General features: G+C 41.0%; 1 protein-coding gene across 1 annotated transcript in view; it reads left to right on the top strand.

Annotated features, from left to right (window-relative positions):
- Positions 1–9894: 9894 nt before the first annotated feature.
- Positions 9895–21924, top strand: part of adamtsl3 (ADAMTS-like 3) — a 157725-nt gene continuing 145695 nt past the window's right edge. Inside the window, exons 1-2 of the mRNA XM_034562715.1 lie at positions 9895–9909; positions 12698–12817. Coding sequence (XP_034418606.1) covers positions 9895–9909; positions 12698–12817 — 135 coding nt within the window. The remainder of the gene's footprint in view (positions 9910–12697; positions 12818–21924) is intronic.

The raw sequence follows: 21924 nt of genomic DNA, 5'->3' as shown, positions 1-21924 counted from the left end.
CCACCGACGTAGTAATGCGAAGGCTTACAGGGCTTACTGGGTTTTTTCTTTCTCCGGCACAATGAGAGAAAACAAGACTTTTAGTTGCACAATTCATGTACCGTATGGCCTATGTGCACCGCCACCCACCACCCTGGAGGCTGAAGCAGATCATTTCAGGTACCCTAACACATCCGGTTCATAGCTTGAGATAATAGAAGGCATCCATGTGTTCTACATGTCTTTCAACAAACTGTGCAAAGACACATAAAGGGAGAAAAAAGTGGATTTTTAATAACATTAAAACAAATTAGCACACACACGTAATCAAAAGAAAGGTAATGGAAACTGTCCCTGTCAGTGCTACATTGTAAACAACAAAGTAACATTAGGCTAATGTTACTTTGGCTAGAAATCACATTACTGTTCATGCTCTATTCATTCAAAATGAGCATTGGACCAAGGTGAATTATGAGGCTACCCTGATGTGTTTCATTGTAATCTTGTAAAATGGAGTTGTTGTGAGAAACTTCAGGGATTCATAATGAATTAGCAACAAGCGGTATGCTAACGGCCGAGGAAGTAGCCTGTGTTGAAGTACATGGGATTTGTGTTTGTGTTTGACGGTGGTATTAAATGAGGTATAACTTCACTTGTATTGGTATCAACTAGAACATTTCTGGTATCAAACCATCCCTACCAACCACACAGGTCATACAGGAGTATCAGTACAGCCTCATCACTGTAGACTAGATATAGGTGTAAAGGGCAGTGTGTAGGTGGACAGGGGTAAGATCACATGTGTGTAGTGCTGCTGGCATAGAGGGCTTTCAGGGTGAAGGCATGTGTCCTACAGTGATACGAATTGTCTCTCCATCATTATTGTTAGGCTTTTATTATCAGGTTATTGCAACAGCCTTTTGAGCGTGTGTGTGTTGTAATAACACATGGAGTAGCAGAGGCATCCAAGTGGCAATTCAGCATGTCCACAGGTGGGTAGTACAGGTCAGTGTGTTATTTAAATCTATTCACAATGGGCGATGACTAACTTAATGTACAAGATAGAGCCTTCTTAATGAACATACATATAGTCTTATTAACACATAATGTTGTTAATAGGCATCTTATACGGCCCTTACATATTAACCAATGCTGGGGGGAGGGGCGGCTCACACCTTTAGACAGTCCCTCCTGGAGGGCTTTCCTAGTGCTGCATTCTGTTGTTCACATCAAACTGTGAAAGAGTCGTGGAATTAGTCTTTCAATGAAATGAAAGAAGACATTTTAAACATGGCGGCATGCTCTCTTTCTGTCTTTCTCCCCATGCACTTTTCCTTCTAGGCCCTGGCTGCTCTCTGCATTGCCTCCACCTCTGTCATCATTACACACAATGGCAACAGCACACTGCATTCCTCGCAGCCATACCTCACAGACAATGCTGTTTTTAGAGGGGGGGGGGGGGGTGAAAGGAAATGCTTGGAGATTCCGTCCGGTTGTTGTTTGTGAGTACGGGGGAGAGGAAGCTGGTGCTGGTGAGGGATTCTGGCTGGCTGGGTCGAGACGGGAAAAGGCCGAGCTGGTACTGTCGATGGATTGTTTGAACGGCTGCGAGGCTGAAGGATGACAGGAAGAGGCTGGCACCAGGAAGGCCAACAGGAAACAGACCGATGGAGGAGTGAGGCTCTCACTTTGTCACTCCTCCTCTCACTCTCTCCTCGACCACTCCCCTAGCCCTCATGTCTCCTGTTTTGTGCGATAATGCCAACAAACAAGCGTTGTCTCCTTCTAAAGGCATTTCCCCACAATTGTATTTTTAGTTACAAAACAATTTGACAAAAAAAAGGTCAATGCAAACTGAGCTCTAAAGCTCTAAATCTTGCAGCAAGTCCGGAAAAACACCCGGACAATAAAAGGCAATCAGGCGTGACACTGATCCCACATCAGCTTGAGATAATCCACGCGGCCAGCCAAGCGTGCACCTAGCCCTCCACCACCACCACCGTCTCATCTACACCTAATCACACCACTTTTGTCCACTGTACAAAAACATTCCTTCACTTCTCAATTCTTCGCACAAAGTCAGTGCGAAGAATTTAACTCCTACCTGACCAGCACCAACCAATCCTGACTGGATTACACCTGCACACCATTCTGATTCTTTGTGCTCAACCATGGAAAGACAAAACTGATTTATGCATCTTTTCACAAATTTAAGCATGTTTAGGAATTTGTTTGCTAAAATAGGAAAAGCTAAGTCAAGTGTTCATTATTCCATCTGCATCATAAACATGTTTATTGTAGGTTTGTGAGACATTGACATTGTTAATATTGTATAGACTGCTCAATAATTTTGATTAAAAGCCATGAAAGTCTTATAATTGTCATAAGAAATTAATTGAAGAAAGAAATAATAGTTATGAAACCATTTATTGAGCTTAACTTAAATTACCTATTATGCCATTGTTTAAACATTTACTTAGCTTTTTTGTTGCTTCATAATGATTAATACATATTTTATTATGGATTTTATTTATGCACTTAACAGTTAACTATGCTTTTTGCCCCTATTAACAGTAACATATGCCACAAAGAGAACATTCTATAAATCATGGCCTCAAACAGGCAAACAGGCCTTTGAAAAAAAGTACAATGTAAAATTGTGAAAGACATTTTTGTAAAATACACAATGTTTTACTCCATGTTATGCTCCATGTTATTGTTGTTAACACGTTTATTATAATCTAACAATAATGAGAATGTTCATGATGCTATAATTAGCCCTTCTAATGTTTTAATACGCATCTTAAAAGGATTTATACTGGCCCTCATTACAGCGACTTGAATACAAAGCGCTACTGAAACGTCTTTCTGTACCTGTAGTACATTAAACGTGCCGTGGAATCATTTCAATGCCTCACCTTCTACATTTACAAAGTGTAGAAATAGAGAATTCAATATTGTGTTTTAATAAGCAGCCCGTCTACAGGCGGGGGGATTTATTGACCATAACAGATAGCAGAACTCCAGCTGGTGTGCCAGGAATCCCCGAGTGAGGCTAACGGGGCCCAAAGCGCCTGCTGAGATGACTCTCATCGGGGACTGGACTACTTTGAGCCAGGCTCATGAGACTTGAATGTATTTGATTGTCTTGTCGTTGGGGATCTCTCATTCCCCTCTAGTGTAAAGAAATACATCAAATAGAGCCTAGGTCTGTGCTCCGGTAGATGTTTCAGTGACCCGTAACACATTTAGTCCATTAGATCCTCCGCAGCAATAGCACCACAGCCAGGAACAGGCTTCCAGTGTCCACCATCCCCTGCACCTCCACACTTTCAGAGGCAGCTCTGTTCAGAGGAAACCCAGACCAGGAACGATTAAGATATCCATCTGGAATAATATCATTGTGTCCATGTGGCCTGCTGAGCAGGCACAAACCACCGCTGTTATTAGCATTGTCATCATTTATCCACAGCTTGGTTCATGTTTATTATTCAGTTGTGGATTCATTATGCCTGGAGTCTTTTCACGTCTTTCTAGTGGATTGGATTTATTATTTGAGCCCTCGTCATCACCTCCTTCCTCTCTTCCCTTCCTGGCCGGTAACAAGAGCTGGTTCACATATGGATTTATGAAGTTTCATTTGCCATTAACTTAACTGTAATGTCCCCTGAGGTTTATACCTCCTAAAGGAGCAACGAGTAAGCAGCTGCTGGTAATTGCAATGTTGCAGATCCCAGTTTGAATGACTGGTACGCTTGAACATCTCTGTGGAGCCTCTGAAGAGAAGCAACATACGGTTGAATTAAATGCACGAGCTTCTTCATTCTTTTCTACTTGTTGATAGAGATCCTCAATCTGATTGAGGGCAACACTTTGATTAATTATAGTTTCTTTTGTCATTTTGGGGTCGAACTTGAACAAAACTAAAATGATAGTTTTAGAGTTTATACAAAAGGTGGGAAAATTTGACAATAATTACCATATACTGAGATTTTGACACACCATTTATACAAATATAGCCATCGTAAAATATCAGATTTTATGAGACCATTTGATTAGCAGGGTGGCTACATGTCTATATATTATGATGTGAAGTTGTACCAATAGCAATAATACGTAAATGTCCATTTTTTGTTATTTATTGATACTCAAATCCCCTCAAATTTTGAGGCTTTCAGTTTTCTCTAAGATCCAATTCATAGCTTTCTAGTTCTTCAACTTTGTCCTTTTGGAGAGCAGACTACTCTCTCAGAGTGACCTGTTTAGCTCTTGCTCTCACACACACATACATACATACACACACACACACACACACTCACACACACACACACACAGATCCACATTCAGCTCAGGTTCAGTGTCAGCTCTGGTATTTCAGCTAAAGGTGAGGAGTAAAAAGATCACTGTAGGTCTCCCCACCACGTAAACTGCAGCGAGAACCTCTTCACTCCTCACAGTTACTGCATGAATGCTACGTGTGCGTGTGTGTGTGTGTGTGTGTGCGTGTTTGTGTGCGTGTGGGTGTGTGCGTGTTTGCGTGTGTGCGCGCGCGTGCGCGTTTGTGTGTGTGTGTGTGCATGTTTGTGTGTGTGTGTGCGTGTTTGTGTGCGTGTTTGTGTTTGTGTGCGTGTGTGTGCGCGTTTGTGTGTGTGTGTGCGTGTGTGTGTACGTGTGCGCGCGTGTTTGTGTGTGCGTGTGTGTGTACGTGTGCGCGTGTGTGTACGTGTGCGCGCGTGTGCGTGTGTGTGTACGTGTGCGTGTGTGTGTACGTGCGCGCGTGTGTGCGTGTTTGTGTGTGCGTGTTTGTGCGTGTGTGTGCGTGTGTGTGTTTGTGCGTGTGCGTGTTTGTGCGTGTGTGTGTTTGTGCGTGTGCGTGTGCTTGTGCGTGTTTGTGTGCCGTCAGCTCTGTTCCTCCTCTGCTCTGGGGCTCTGCCAATCAGCTGGCTTCGATCTCTCCCCAGCCTCTCATTTTTCTTCTTATTCCTTCCCACTCTCTCTTTACTTCTATTTTTCTAGAACTTGAGCCTGAGCCATGTTTGTCTGTGAGGAGCAGCCAAAGCTCTCCAGCCCAACGACGGGTGACATTCAGAAGTGGAAGCAGTCACTGTGACGTCCCCCAATGGACAGTTCAAAATTGGCATTTTGGCTGTTGCCATCTTGTTTTTTTGGGAAACAGAAGTCTACCGAGAGGGCGGAGCTAAGAACGAACAAACGCTGAATTAACATCTTTTTGACGATCAAAATGTTACATTAACTTTCATGAGCTAAAAACACAGTGTGAAAGAATGACAGTTCTAAGACTAAAGCACAAACAACTCCCAGACCAGACAACGCTTTGGTAGCCACCTGTCAATCAGAAGGCAGCCCCGCCTTAAAGCATACCCTACTTTATGGTCTATCTGACTCTAAATGACCATAATTTACTAAATGAACATCATGCTGTATTGAAGAAGACTTGAAACTAGAGATTGAGACCAAAAACTAATGTTCACAATGTTTACTGAGGGAATAAATCAAGAGAGAAGTAGAGTCATTTTATCATGTACTTTTATACAGCCAGAGGCTAGTGAAGAGAATGCAGGTAAAAGGCACTTCTGCATTGGCTTCACTTGTCAGTACCATAACCTGCTCCCTGTTGTCCATCTCCGCCTGCTGGTGAGCTCATCTCTGGACCCATTTCAGTTCTCTAACCAGTCTGGCATCGGGGTGGGTGACGCCGTAATCTTCTCCAGTGCCTTCAACACCATAAACCCGTTGCTCCTGAGGTCGTCTTTCAAACTGAGGGTCGGCGATCCGATCCCCGGCTCCGCTAGCCCACGTTGATGTGTGGGCAAGACACTTAACCACAATTTGCCCCAATAGTTTCAGTTCTTTCCCTTGCTCCACACTGATTCAAAAATAGATTGGATCTTAACTGCATACTACTCCAGTGATGTCATCTTTCCATGTCATAACCAATTTAAGTGTTAAGTCAAGTACGTAAGTTAAAGTATTGATTCTTAAGTCCAAGGAAAGGCTTGCACTGCATGTGAAGCGTCAGTATTTCTTCGGTCACGTGTCTTAAGTCTTAAAACTGCTCTGTGTTCACTCAGCATTCTCGCGACCTGCAGTGTCAGTCAGGTTTGGTTATATCTTAAAGTGGATCACCTTGAGGAAGTCAGGGCAGACTAGGCCTTGATTGATCCTGCACTTCTTCTGCACCCGCTCTGCTCTGAGTTCTATTTCTGGTGCTCTCTGGGGTTCTCATATCGTCAAGTATCTTCTAATTATCTGAAGAGACGCGTTCCAGTGCAGGAGATGTGGCCTAGACACAATGGAACATCGAAACAAAACCACAGGAATACAGCACATCTTAAAGTGAACTCAAGTTTAAAATCATATTCAGAAATCCTAAAGGTCTGTGGTCATCCGAGAGGTCAGGAACAGAGGTGTATACAGAGGTGTTTATTGTGTGATGAGGAGCCTGAAAACTTTATAGGGAGGTCCGTGTACGTGGTTTCCTGCCTCTTACCAACAGAGAACTTTGGTTTCTGTGAATGTCATAGACCTGACAGTCCTTTCATGAGTTCAGGAGTTTAACAATGTGATACCAAGTGTTTTGATAATAGAAATAGTTTACCAGAGGTTGTGTCTTTGACACTTGCACTACTCGAGTATTTGTAATGATTTTAAGTGTGCAGTCGGAATAAGAGACAGTTTGCAGTCACACATGTTAACATAAATTCAGTAACAAGAATTTCAAGTTGTTACTGACTCATAGTTTCTGGTTGAATTTCAAGTTGACAAAGATATGTCATTTTTATTCTAAAATATAGTCGGGTAGTTAATCAAGTTGCCTGTGCAAGAGATTAACACATTACAAAAATGCACAAAATTGCACCATTCAATAATAAAATAAAACCATTGCTCCTCTCCTCATGTCCTGGACACCAGTACAACACAATGTTCAGTCAAATGTCTCACCAGCAACCTTGTCATTACAGAAAACACTATGTAGTGAGCCTGTAAACTCCAGTGGTGGACTGTTGAAGATCAAAATAGATCCTGTATATTTAGACATGATGAGATCAAAGCCTTTCATCCCACTCTTTCAGCCTCTATAATAAGACAAGATTATGTTACAGTATAGCCTTGTATGCTGAATAAAGGAGAAAATAATCTGTATCATGTTTTTATGTGTTGATGGAAAGAGAAAATCCACCAGGTTTATTTACAGGAGAGAGATGCAGAAACCAATTCTTCAAAGTTTAAAGTGAGTGGTTGTATATTTTATACATGATGCATTGAATGGGCTTTTGCTTTCATAAAGTTGGGTACTTGCATAGGAAAGATGAAAAAAAAAAAGTCAAACTGAAGAGGCAGCGTTATCCTGACTCTGATTTATGTAGTTTCAAAAACACAGGATCTTACATTTCCCAAAATGCAACAGACCATCTTTTTGTTGGAGTCTCCCTGTCGATCTTTTTCAAACTCCATACCATCAGCCTTTCTGTTATTAATCTGCACTGGCCAAGATCAAGATGATAACTGATGACATCCTATGACCTCATCAGGGTTAGTTCTTTAGACCTAAGGGGTTAGCATTAGCCGGGTATCAGGCCTGTGACTCAGCACCCACATCTCTGATGCTTTATTTAACGGTTCAAATTGGTCTGGTGTTGTGTTAAATGACAATCAAGCTTTGTTGTGGTATTAAGAATTAAGAATGAGAACGTCTGGGCATTAATTGCATAATTTTATGTCAATTCACATTTCATTTACTACCAAAATGGAGACAAACATGGACGAGGTTGACACAACTCTACATGTTCTTGTAAGCTGATTTACAGACAAATCAACTGTTGAAAGTCAACTGCAGTTAACGCACACAAGCGGGTCATCGCGCTGACGATAGAAAATGTCCCCGATAAAGCCACATTGTGAATAACCAATCCGTGTCGAAATTGGCAGGATGAGAGCTAGTAGCATTAGCTGTTAGCTGTTAGCTCGTAGGCAGCACAGTCCTGCTCGGCTAAATAACAGTTTAAAACATACAGAGGTTGCATTGATTTACCTTATGATGGGTTCAAGCTCTCTATTTGCTGAGAAAATTGAGGTGGATCATCAGGGACTAATAATACATTTACAAACACCAGTATGCAAATGGTATTAAAGACTTTGTTGAAGTAAGATAAGATAAGATACATGGGATTTTTTGTTTTTTTTACCGGAGAATCGAGAATCATGGAATTTCACTGGTTTCAAATACACATTTCTGGTATCGTGACATCTCTTGGTGGGATGAGACACACCTATATAAATCAAATGGCCTGTTCAAAAGAAACTGTCACTGGTACATTGGCGTCAATCTCTACTGACTGGTTAGGAGATATCAAATGAACTCAGGAAATCAATAATATAATGTCAGGCTGAATAAACATACACTTTGTTACAATTACATGACATTTCAGAACCCATGCCTAAGTCTTTGTGACGACTGACTGCAGCTGAACAACATGGCATCCATCTTGATGTGAACAAACTCAAACCTTGATTTCTGACCTGCTTTAACAAGTAATCCCTTCCACCCTATGTAACAGCTGCCTCCTCCGGTACACTATGCTGACCCCTGGGATGGGGGGGCTCCTTGTATTATTATCCCAGTATTGGCTCCCTTGAAGTAAGCCAGTGATCCAGTGTGAACCAGCCACTGCAGGGAGCTGGCAGGGTGACAGCTGTCCTGACACTGTCCTTCCACTGGTGTGTAAACTCAATTAGGGGAACTGCTCCGCGCCGCGCTGCATGGCTACGACTCAGTAACTTCACAGCAAGGCAACCTGACTTACTGTCGCTGTGTGTGTGGCCTTGTATGGACACGGCCTCTATTGGGATGACAAAGCATGCCACTTTCAGACAGGACTTTGTCTGTTCAGCTACTGAGCTTGATTAGAGCTGTGATGCAGAACAAACAGCCATCAGAGTAACGGCACACATTCTCCAACACAAAGTGCAAATTAATCTGCTAAGGAAATAATTTGTAGGAGGTTATTGTTCTCGGTATACTGCACCAAAGAAAGTTGCAAAACATAAAAAGCCACAGTTTGAGTGTAACCAGGGTTAAAAAGCACTATGCATTGTAATACAAATGTTTTGATAATATGTGACTTGATCTCATTAGACAAACGTATGGTTCAAAGGAATGCATTGAGACTGTGCAATCAAAGGATCGGCGGTTCGATCCCCGGCTCCGATAGCCCATGCTGATGTGTCCTTGGGCAAGACTCTTAGCCCCAAATGTCTCCCGTAGCTGTTCTACTGTGTGTGAATGTGTGAATGTTAGTTACTGCTGATGGACAGGTGGAACCGTAGCTCCTCCCATCAGTGTATGAATGGGTGAATGTGTTAAAGAGCTTTGAGTGGTCGGAAGACTAGAAAAGTACAGGTCCATTTACCATTTACGTATGAAGATTGAGATTTAGGTGTGATTCATAAATACGTTAAAAAGGTACATTGTAGATAATGAGTTTAAAAGGGACAGATTATACTGTATTTTGAAGACTCTATGTGGTAAGAGGAAGTAGAATTCGAGTCTTAGATTGTCTACTCGTCAGTCTATGCCCGGCTACTCAGTTGACTTGTCATGTCAAGTTTATCCAAAGTGACTTACAATAAGTGCATTCAACCATGAGCACAAACTCAGAACAATAAGAATCAAGAACAATAAAACCATAAGTAAGTGCCATTCAAGTGCCACTTCAACTGGAAGTTTATCATACAGTTGTTCACGTGTGTGTATGCTAGCAGCGTGGCCAACAGAGTGTTTTTATAGCATTAATTAGCTAACGCAGCTTATGCTGTTTGGCAATGATTTATCGTTTACGATATGAAGACTCAGGTTTCATCAGTTTGTGCCACAAACTAGCAACGTGTGCAGGGATGGAGCTCATCAGAGTACGCGGTAGCACCAGCACTGCATTAGGCCAAGCAGCAAAACCTGCTTCAACTGACCCTTTAAAGTCCACCAGCATCAGAACAACAAGCAGCCCAGCTGTAGTGCTCTGGAGCCCAAACTTGTAGTTACACTTTTACCACACAATTATAAAATAATTAATACATTAACTTTCAACTCTGAATTTCTATTGAATTATATCACTTCTAGTGAGTGTTCTAATAAGATAAGATAAAATAAGATAATCCTTTATTAGTACCTCAGTGGGGAAATTACAGGATTACAGCAGCATTGCTCACAGTAATAAGTAAAACAAGTAGTATAATAACAGAATTAAGATAAAAGAGTAAAAAACAAGAAGAATATTATATATACAGACGGAGTAGAAATAGAATAAAGTGGATAAAGTGTATAAAATAAATTTTTAAAAAAATTAAAAATTAAAAAAGTACTTAAACGTATTAGTATTGCATAACTGGGCAACTGGGCTAAAGTGCTGTTCAGTGCGAAGTCCAAAGTGTTCAAGTGTTCAAGTGTTTGTGGCCTACTGGGAGCTTCCTAATGGAAGACAGCCCTGCGTTAAGTCAATGCAGGGGGCTGTGATGGTGAGACCCAATAGGACATTTGTACAAGCAGCTTATTACTACCCATTTATATTTATTTATACATCTGGTCATTGGAGTTATGGATTTTATTTTTGACCTTTTTATTGACCACTAGTGGGCCCTGCCCACATGGTTGATAATAGCTTCCCTAAACCATTGTCTTTTCCCTAACACTAACCAATAATCAAAACCCTAACCCTATCCAAATCGGTTTTGTGCTTCAACCATGCCAAATCTTAACCTCTGCGGAAGGAGAAATGGTCTCATGAGTCACGTGTTCTTGCTGAAAGGAGCATCAGATCAGAAAACTCATATGTTTGGAGTTTTGAAAGTTGATTGTAGACCTTGTTAACATGAGGTTAACAGACCTCTATTGGTGGGATAACTGTGAATGGAGCAAAGGAGCGAGTCAGGTGACGCAGTGTTTAAGAAACCGTTTAGGGAGGAGGTCCCCGGGTGGACGGATGGGTCCAACAAACGACTTTGAGACGCGCTCCAGCAGTCTGTGAGGGTTTAGTTCTGTCCCACTGTCTAATCGTCAAGTGTTTGAGGACTCTCTCGCAGGCATTTAAGCCCTTTATGAACATTTTCCATAACTTTGCATATCTGCAGACTTTTTTTTAAGAGAATTAATAATAATAGTAATAATGTTCCCACAGTGGGGAAATTCTTCTCTGCATGTAACAGATGAAAAACGTAGTTATTAAGGAGCAGTGGGCTGCAGTGAAGCAACTGGGGGTTCAGGGTCTTGCTCAAGGACACTTCAACATGAACTATGAGGAGAGCGGGGATGGAACCGGGTACCTTGTGGTTACGGGACGACCACTCTCCCCATGAGCTACAGCCGACCCCACAATTACCCACAATTCATAGCAATGTGACTTTAAACATTGGTACATTTCCTGAACTGATAACACACTATGAAAGGGTTAAGATGAGAACACAGAAAACACCTCGGTTGCGAGCCGTACTTGTGGTCATTTAAGAGAGAAGGAGTGAGAGAAAGTGAAGAGGTTAGTAAAGGATGAAAGTGAGCCAGCCTCACACTCCTCAGGGAAACACATACCAGTAGCACTTCTGCTGTGTCTGTCTCCAAGTGGCTCTAAAAGCATGCAGGAGACTCCACTTCTGCTAATCGGAATGGTAGATCATCTGTCTCGTACACAACTCAAGTGGCCTGGGCTCTCTCATACACACTCACACGGTCTCTCTCTCTCTGGGGAGTCCTCTAAATGCCAGAAGCCAGTTATTCCTATCCTTTCTCCGGAGTGCAGTTCAGTCTCAGTCCCCTCCCTGCCTTTGGATTATGCTGAGCATGCACAAATCCAATGCACGCTTCACGACCTTTGTGTAAAATTCTCTGTGAAATTAATAGAAAATATTCAAGCTGAGCAGAAATTATGAAGAATCAGCAGAGGGTTTCAGTCTATCGCAGCGCAGCTTTTGTCTCCTGTGAGTCGAGAAGGTGGAGGGCCTGGGAGAGAAGGGGATTCTGACTTTTAAGGGAAGAAACCATGAAAATATTGTTTTTCATGCAGAGATTTAGGCTATTTAGCTTCCATAGCATGTGCTCCTTCAGACTAGTGGAAAGAAAACATCCAAAGTACACATTGAGGTGCCTATTTGACATATTTTGACTATTTGCGTCTGTAGATTTCTTATTCACCAAAAGGTTAGCATTAAAGTTAGCATATTTAAACATTTCAGAAAACTTGTCGTACCAAAAAAATATTTTCTTAATGTAAGTAATCAACTGGGGAAGTTTCATGAAAATATGTTTTAGTTTTGTTTCGTACTACAGTGACTTCTACAATACATATCTTTGGCCATTTTCTAATACTTACTTTTATACTTTACATTTACCAACTCTCCAGTTATATTCCTATCTATATTCTGAACGTTTATACTGAGGTATATGTTCGTATCTCATTACAGGCCTGATTTAAATGATTAAATATTTAAATGTTTTTTTCTTAAAGGGCTGTTTTTTTCTTCTTCTTTTTTTGTCCTAATTTAAGTAATCAACTGGGAAAGTGTCATGTTGTCATCACATTATTCATCTGGGAGGTGTCCCCTTAATATTATACCCATGTACTTTACCTGGATACTGATTGAGTGTGTGTGTGTGTGTGTGTGTGTGTGTGTGTGTGTGTGTGTGTGTGTGTGTGTGTGTGTGTGTTGTTAGGGTGCAGAGAGTCAGCCCCAGAGAGCAGTGTTCCTGCCAGAGTTCGTCCTCTCGCCTCAGGGCCGCTTCATGGAGGATGCTTCAGAAGATCAGCTCCTAACCTACAAGTATGACGACCAGGTCAGTCCCACACTCGTTACTGAGGCTGGGCCAGGATGGGCTAACGAAGGCTGATTCTAATATTTGAACTTGAATGTGTTAACTTGAATGTTATCATGGAGGGCAGAGCACAAATGTAAGGGTGGAGAAGGAGGACACTGCTCAGCTTCAGCAGCATCGGAGAGGGAGCGGATGGACGGTGTGTTGTCCTTGTTTTCGCTATTGTAGTGTGTGTGAATGGAAACACATGAAATAGGCTAAAAACAATTCACATTGACGGCATCACCCGTTTCAATCAGCCGGCCGAGAAAAAAACAAACTGGAGCCCAGCTCCTTATCAATGGGATAAAAGCAATTAGAGAAGTCATTCACATTTACCTTTTAACGATAGCAACTTTATTTTTAAGCACATTTCGGACATGGGTAACTTAATTTACATGAATAAAATAAATATATTATGATTAAAACATAGATACAAAGTTAAAAAAATAGTAATTATATAGAAAGTAAAAATAATAAGATATATACATGAAGATATAAAATACAAAATACATAAAACAGAATAAAGACATTGTAAAGGCATAGCGGCTCAATCATAGGCACATGAAAAGAGAATTATTTTTGTAGTTCACATCTTCTTGCACATTGTTCCAGTTGCATGCAACATAACAGCTACATTGCAAGGTGGAATTAATTGATGTGCAAGTAATTATTGTATTTAGTAATTACACAGCATAAGAGATGCTTTTCAGTTTCATAGCTTGTTGTAACCTGTTGCCTTCAACTGAAGTGTTTGCTCAGTGTAATACTGAGGTGTTTGAAATGTTCCTTATTCTATCATGAGAGTAGTTTACCGAAGTTGCCAGTGGGCTACTACTACTAGCATATCAAAAAAGATTATCAGTGTGCAGTTGACAAATTGGGAGTGAAAATGGGTTCTGCAGATGCCAGATACAAATACACAATCATTACAATAGATAAGATGAGTAGAGTGTCACAAACAACCCAACGTTACTCTTTGTAACATCAGAATCTGCAGAATCTTTGCATAATCAGTTAATTATTTTCAGTTTTCAGAGTTTTGGGATTGATATCATGAGTCTGAGCTCACCACTTGCCGACAACATGCTGCCAAAAGTTCTCTTTAGGCAGCATGTTTGCTAATGGTTGTATCTCTGTATTTGATTCTTCATGTAGTAGGTTTAATGTGCTGCCTTGTGGCTGTGAACGTCCCTTGCTTTAAGTATAAGCCTTAGCTCTTTATGACCTTTATGACACAGTTTAACCCTGATTCAGTTTGGAAGGCTCAATCCACACATCTCAAAATAAACCATACCTTTCTGAAATGATCAATTGATTTAATTAAGTTGATGTCTGCAGCTGTCCAGTGTCCTGGAAAGGTCCAATGTTGTGTTGTGTTGTTTAGTCTTCTGGTGGTCCATTCGGATTACGCAATGCCCCTTAAAGCTCAAGAAACATTGACATCATGTCGAGATGATTCGTTTATTAAAAATAATGGCCCAGTCTATTGTGTACACAAACACACAGATACACATGCCCTAAAAATACTGCACACATCGTAGGTGTTTATTGCTGGTGTGAGCAGGGGATGGTGACGCCGAGGTGCAGCAGAATGGATTAGAAGCTACAGGTTGGTCAAGTAACAGGTTGGCTCTCTGATCTTCAGCTTCTTTGCTACCTCAGGCTGTATGAGCTGGATGTGCTCCAATTGTTACTCGATGGCAGCACACTGCAGGTAGCACATCAGAAGTGTCAGCAGTGCTGCTTCCTGCGTTTTCCCACTGGGATGGTAAATAACGCTCTCTGCCATCTGCTTCATGGACACGTAGACCAGCAGCCAGCAGACTCCAGGCATCCATAGCAAAAAAATATATACACTTTTCATTCCTTCATATTTTTCGACATCCCTATTAGTTTTTTTTTTTGCCGCTGATATCAATTGCCCATCATTGATGTTGTATATTGCCAGATACAGAGTTTGTTGTTGTTGTTTTGTTATAGTAGCTGGTTAGCTATTTCATTTTCACCCCCTCCCAAAAATCCTTTCAACCACTCTGAAGTCTGTGTAAACCATCAAAAAAACCTTCATTGTTAACTCATTAAATGTGAAAACACACAACTAAAATCTTTAGCAAATAAAAGATTGAAACAATTGTGTAGGGATAAATAACCTTTGACAGGAAAAAAAGTGAAGAAACCTTCAGGAGAGCAACAGAGGAGGATCCCTCTCCCCAGATGGACAGATGAATAGATATCATGTGTACAGAATGAACAGTGTTACAAAGTTACATAAACACATTACATGAATATGACAATGTGTGAATGGAACTCAAATCCATGAAACAGAAGGAGGTAGAGAGGAGGGGGGGCGGGGCGCATCAGCAGGGCCAACGCGGGAGGCCGGCTCACCAGGCATCAGACACCTCCAGGTCCAATGGACCCTATGAGACGTGAAGTCACAACGACTCCGGGGAGGAAGCAGAGTTAATAAGGTGCAATGGAGAGATGTAAATTCATCCATAAGGAAAGAGAGAAGAGGAGATAGGTGCTCAGTGTATCCTAAAACATCCCCCAGCAGCCTATAAGCCTATAGCAGCATATCAAGGCGCTCAACCAGGGCAAACCTGATTCAGCCCTAACTATAAGCACTATTAAAGAGGAAAGTCTTAAGTCTATTCTTAAATGAGGTGACTGTGTCTGCCTCCCGGACTGAAAGTGGAAGATGGTTCCATAAAAGAGGAGCTTGATAACTGAAGGCTCTGGCTCCCATCCTACTTTTTAGGACTCTAGGAACCACAAGTAGCCCCGCATTTAGTGAGCGCAGCTCTCTAGTGGGGCAATATGGTACTACAAGCTTCTTAAGATATGATGGTGCATCACCAATCAAGGCTTTGTAGGTGAGGAGAAGAATTTTAAATGTGATTCTTGATTTTACAGGGAGCCAGTGTAGAGCAGCTAATACAGGAGTCATGTGATCTCTTTTCTTAGTTTTTGTGAGTACACGAGCTGCAGCATTCTGGATCAACTGGAGGGACTTAAGAGACTTATTAGAGCAGCCTGATAATAAGGAGTTGCAGTAATCTAGTCTGGAAGTAACAAATGCGTGAACCAGCTTTTCTGCATCTTTTTGGGACAAGATGTGCCTGGTTTTTGAAATGTTATGTAGATGAAAAAATGCAATCCTTGAGATTTGCTTAACGTGGAGTTAAAGGACAAGTCCTTCATCATGATCAATGGTGTCGAACACAGCACTAAGGTCTAACAAAACAAGTACAGAGATGAGTCCTTTATCAGCACTAAGGTCTAACAAAACAAGTACAGAGATGAGTCCTTTATCAGCACTAAGATCTAACAAGACCAGTACAGAGATGAGTCCTCTATCAGCACTAAGGTCTAACAAGACCAGTACAGAGATGAGTCCTTTATCAGCACTAAGGTCTAACAAGACCAGTACAGAGATGAGTCCTTTATCAGCACTAAGGTCTAACAAAACAAGTACAGAGATTAGTCCTTTATCAGTAATAAGGTCTAACAAAACAAGTACAGAGATGAGTCCTTTATCAGCACTAAGGTCTAACAAGACAAGTACAGAGATGAGTCCTTTATCAGCACTAATGTCTAACAAAACAAGTACAGAGATGAGTCCTTTATCAGCACTAAGGTCTAACAAGACCAGTACAGAGATGAGTCCTTTATCAGCACTAAGGTCTAACAAAACAAGTACAGAGATTAGTCCTTTATCAGTAATAAGGTCTAACAAGACCAGTACAGAGATGAGTCCAGAGATTGCATTTTAAGAGAAAAAATTAAAAAAGTTAATCATTATACCTGTTTGCTACAGCTTGAGGCTTTTTTTAGTACTGTAAGTATAGGTGTTGGCACGCCTGTAAAGTCCTGTGAGCTTTGATGATGAGGCATGTTCTCCCCTCGGCTGTTTAAAACTTGTTAAGTCCTATGGCGCCCAATTGGGCGCCGATTTACACATCATAGTTAGACTGTAAACCCTTACAATAAGAATGAGCAAATATATTGATGTTATACATAAAATTAAACAAGATAACTTAGGCTACAAGAATCAGTAAGCCATTTCCACACAACTCAAACAGCAATTGAAAGAATTATGAAAATATCATAATAATCATTTTGTCAGGAGTCATCCTACTCAGCACGTTTCTGGAACTAGAAACCCGTAGCTTGGTGCTATCAGAAAAAGCCAGATAGCAGGACTCCACACAGATTCTAAATGTATTTTCAAAATCCTTCTGCACCAAAGCATCTCTGAGATATGAGCCAAAGAACACAGCAACTTGAATCGATTTAGCGTTTACAGTCACAAATGTTGCTTATTTTTGGCTTCTTTTTTTAAAAATTCATTTTTCTTCTTCTAATCAACAAAGACTGCTATATTTGGATGTATTGAACACCATAAGTAATTGTAGCAAGCTTAAGTCCCGGACAGGCTCAAAAGATGGCAACACATACGAACTTGCGGGCAATAACCGTTTTTATTGATTTTAGACTCCACTGTCGAACGCTCCTGGTATCTGCTGCCCGCAATCCCCTCCCGTTCTCCAGCTACTCCTGCTCTTATATGACAGACCAACACCCCCAATTCATCCCAGCTGAAGCTGATTTACACATCACGGCACCGTTCCCTGACCCACGCCCCCGCTCCAGCCACTCTCCAGCTGAGCCTAACCACACCCCGCTGCCACAGTAATATAAAAGTGAAATATATGGTTTGGTACATGAGAAAATTTAAATTGCCCAAATGCCCATTTCGCCTAATTTATCTGTACTCAAACCTCTCTAACTTTGTTCTGCTTTACTTTTTCAAAGTCAAACTTTGCATAGAGACTGGTCACATATTGTGCCATGATCTATGATGTGCTTTGCTGTTTCTGTGCATCTTTCAAAGACATAATCATCCTGAAAGTGCTTTTTTTTCTCGGCGAACCTGGAAATTCAACTTTTGCTGTCTTTTATCTTTATTGACTCTTAACCAGTAACATATATACTAATATGTACACATGTGCCCACATGTGTTGCCTTTATTATAACACCAACATTATTCAAATAGCCTTTGTGGTTGCAGAGCTACACCCTTTTTAGTTTGGGTATGATATTTCGAGGAAACCTAGAAAATAGCTTGGGGCTTTAAAAAATGCTTAAAATAGCTCCAAGAGCATTTCTCTACTTTATATGCAACACTAAAAATTAAACTTATATGTTGTGTCAAAGGGAATTGGTTTTAGACTCAGACACACACGCACACACGCACACACGCACACACACACACGCACACACACACACACACACACACACACACACAAACACACTGCACCCATTCTCTTCCTTATAACGATGATCTTATATGATCCCTAATGAATGCTGTTTGGAGAGATTGTACTTGGGATGAGTTGCCTGGAGTTCTCTGGCCATCTGCAGTGGTCAGTGTTGCTGTTTCTGCTGCCGGCCAAAGCCTTGCATCGAGGCTGCACATAGGTTGAGGATGGTGTTGTGCTTCTGTGAGCTGTATCTGCACAGAGCCCAGTGCATTAAGCAATCCTTAATATAGGGCTTTTGAATTCAGAAAGGAATGAACTCTATAAATATCTGTCTTTCACTGTTTTGCTTTTCAGAGGAGATGGACTCTTTTGAAACATTCAGGAGGGCTCTACTCGTCCTTCCTGCTTCATGTGGCCCAAGTTATCTCAGCACATGTCATTGGAGTGTAATGGCGAACAAGCATACAGTTACATACAGGAGGACATACAGGAGATCTCTGGGTACATCCATTTGTCTTGGAATATTTGTTGTTGCAAAAGATCTGTCTTACCTTCTATTGTTGGAAGTTTTTGAGTGTGTCTACATGCTCACTGGTATCGTGGTTATGTATTTTGTATGTAAACATTATATGGACCTGGATCGGGTGCTAATGTGGATCAGTGATAGAGCAGGGCCGTCCTTCAATTAGAGGTTCGTCAGTTCAATCCCCGGCTCCGCTAGTCCATGTCAATGTGACCTTGGGCAAGACACTTAACCCGAAATTGCTCTCGGAGCTTAGCTAGTTCTGATGGGCAGGTGGCACCTTGCATGGTAGTCATCAGTGTGTGAATGGGTGAATGTAGTGTAGTGTTAAAGCACTTTGAGTGTTTGGAAGACTAGAAAAGTGCTTTACAAGTACAGTCCATTTACCGTACCATATTATGGAAAATGGAATATTGAAGTTTCATTTGGAATAATCAGGTTCTTCACTCGAAACCAGGAACAACTGATCAACATTTTTGAACAAAGGCGCTGAGATGGTGAGAAATCAGGATGTAGCAACTCCACTCAGGATATAGTTAGAATCATGTCGTAATCTTAATAACCTGAATACCTGTCCTACCATGTGTTCATCACATGCACATGGCATCGATGCACTGCAACACATTTTGAAGAACATGGAAGGTATAACACATGTAAAAAATACACTGGTTGGTGATTTGGCTAACGTGGACAACAATATGTAGAAATGGTGCAATTTGATGTCACTCAGTGTTTTGTTGCTACAATTTTGAAGCCTCAAGTTTGTCATGTTGTCCTTCATCTGGGTTGTTTTGGAGCCAGAAGTGACCACATATGAACAAGCAGGGGGAACTGTGGATAAGCGAGGTCCCTCAGTGCCGTTAGGATAGAAAATGCTAATTTCTTCATTCACTCTCAACACCAGGTACTGTATGTTGTGTGTTAGCAAGTTATGTTTGTCAAAACTCACCAGGACAAAAAGATGAATGATTTTATTCCTATCGAGAGGTGCACTTCAGCCTCCTTTAGCCGAAAACCAGCTACGGTAGCTCAGAGCGGACAAACAAAGCACTGGCTCTAGAGAGGGTCTCCACACGCTTGGCAAGGGGGGGTGAGCGGAGGGGTATTCAGTTGGTTGCAATCTGCAACCTCACCAATAGATGCCACTAAATCCTACACACTAACTTTAAACTAAAAGTTTCTTGAAAATATCAGAGGAGGAACAGAACTGTGTCACAATATAAATAATACTTCCTTTTAAAGGGTTTCAGAGCTTTTCAATAGTTTATCAAGAAATGTTGCATATTTCATATGGCACAGTATGTTCTAATTAATTAATTATTGTATACGAGAATTTAGGCAAACTGAAAGTATTGGACGGCAACTAAATAAGATATTCTTTTGGTAAAAGAAGTCGTAACATGGGCTTAGGTTGTTATTGTTCTGTTATTTTAATTAGGGCTTTACAATCTGTACATACAGTATATGACCTCCTCTGACCTTTGACCCTCACATCGGATCAGGAAAAACTCCCCCTGAGAAAAATTTCACAAGAAGAAAAAAGAAAGAACCCTTCAGGAGAGCAACAGAGGAGGATCCCTCTCCCCGGGTGGACAGAAGCAATAGATGTCATGTGACCAGATGAACAACATTATAGAGTTCAATGAATATGAGAGAAATTATTCATATAATGACAGTAGTAGGCATAATGAAATAGTTTCGACTACCAATAATAAGAGCAGCAGTGGATGTAGTAGAATAGTATTGATAAAGGAAGCAGTAATGGTATCGGCAAGAGTAATAGCAATACAACTAATAATAATAATGACCACGGTCCAGATAAAACCACGATCCATGGAAAAAGATCATAAAACAATTTTACTAAATTGAATTGAATTCTCAATTCTAAAAGCTAGAAATAGAAATGCAGATTCTCAAATAAGATAAAGGGTATTCAATAGCGTATTTAGCTACTGCATACAATTGCTCACATGCTGTTCTAAATTAATAAATGAAGTAGCTAATAAAAAACTGTTAAACACTTGACACTCGAGGAAGGACCTCCACTGTGAACAAAATGTCCTGCCAACATCTCACACCAACAGCCTGCATTAAAGGGAAAGTGCCTCTTGAGCTATTAAGGGCTTTTAATGTGAAACACTTCTTGAATTTCATTGAAAGTATACTTTCACATTTATTGGAAAAAAAGCAAAGTTGGGATGGCTGAATTAATCAGAGTGAGAACTGCATGTGGAGAGCAGCCAGTGTGATGAAATGTAATTTATGCCAAATTTATCGAGACAACAGAACGCACGCACTAAGCTGTGATAAATAATAAATATATTTAATAAAGATTTTTAGTAGACACAAATATCAGACACATTTTCTCATCACTTCCTGATTAAATACACACACACACACATGCTGGCAGGAAGCAAAGGTGATGGCTCGCCTCTGAAGTATTTAGTAGGAGTTGTTTTTTGACTGTAGCAGTGTGGGAGTATTATCACGCACCAATCACCAAGCCAAATTTCTTCTATGTGCAAACGTACTTGGCAATAAACCATTTTGGATTCTGATTTTGAGCTAAATGAAGAATATGTGATTAAGACTACGGGTAGCTTTTCAACGGCTTGGTACTGTGGCAGGCAACCGTTCAAACAACACAATCAACGGATCAGTCAGAGGGCAATCGTTATCTCTGCAGGTTGGAAAAATGCTCTCTGACAGCATGAGTGGGTAATGTTGGCCACTGCTGACTCTATAGAAGAAGGTTGTTAGCAGGCAATTATTGTCCCCCTGACAAAGTTATTTCCTGCAAAAAACAGCTGCTCTGCCTGGCAAGTTACTCTGTTTAAAGCCTCCCTCTTTTCTACAGCGTGTACCATAAGAATGCTGATGCCTGTGCTCTGTAGCTCCATGTTGTTATTGGATACAGAATACCAGATCTTGAAGTGGGTGTCAATACATGCTGAATGCGTTAAAATTATGTCTACGATTTACTCAGTCAGATCACAGCTGGAGGTGGTCTGGCTCACATGGTTAACTGATCTGGCAAGGTACACATGGTCACTTCACTGGCTCCTCAAGCTGCCTGTCAAAATCCTTTCCGTTGGGGTATCGAAGCTAGATCTAGGGCTAGCAAGCTTCTCCACTAGCTGAAATAGCAACCAGGAAAAGTGGGAGCTGCTCTAATGTATGGGGTCAGATCAGTCTCAATAATTGCAAATGCACACAGAGAGACTTACAAATGCAAACACAAAGATTTACAAATGCGCACAGAACAATTTACAAATATGTTTGATTTACAAATGCAC

The sequence above is a fragment of the Cyclopterus lumpus genome, chromosome 3 (assembly GCF_009769545.1).
Source record: "Cyclopterus lumpus isolate fCycLum1 chromosome 3, fCycLum1.pri, whole genome shotgun sequence".
Lineage (NCBI taxonomy): Eukaryota > Metazoa > Chordata > Actinopteri > Perciformes > Cyclopteridae > Cyclopterus > Cyclopterus lumpus.
The sequence above is the reverse complement of the archived record's forward strand: the minus strand, read 5'-3'. Positions and strand labels throughout refer to the sequence as shown.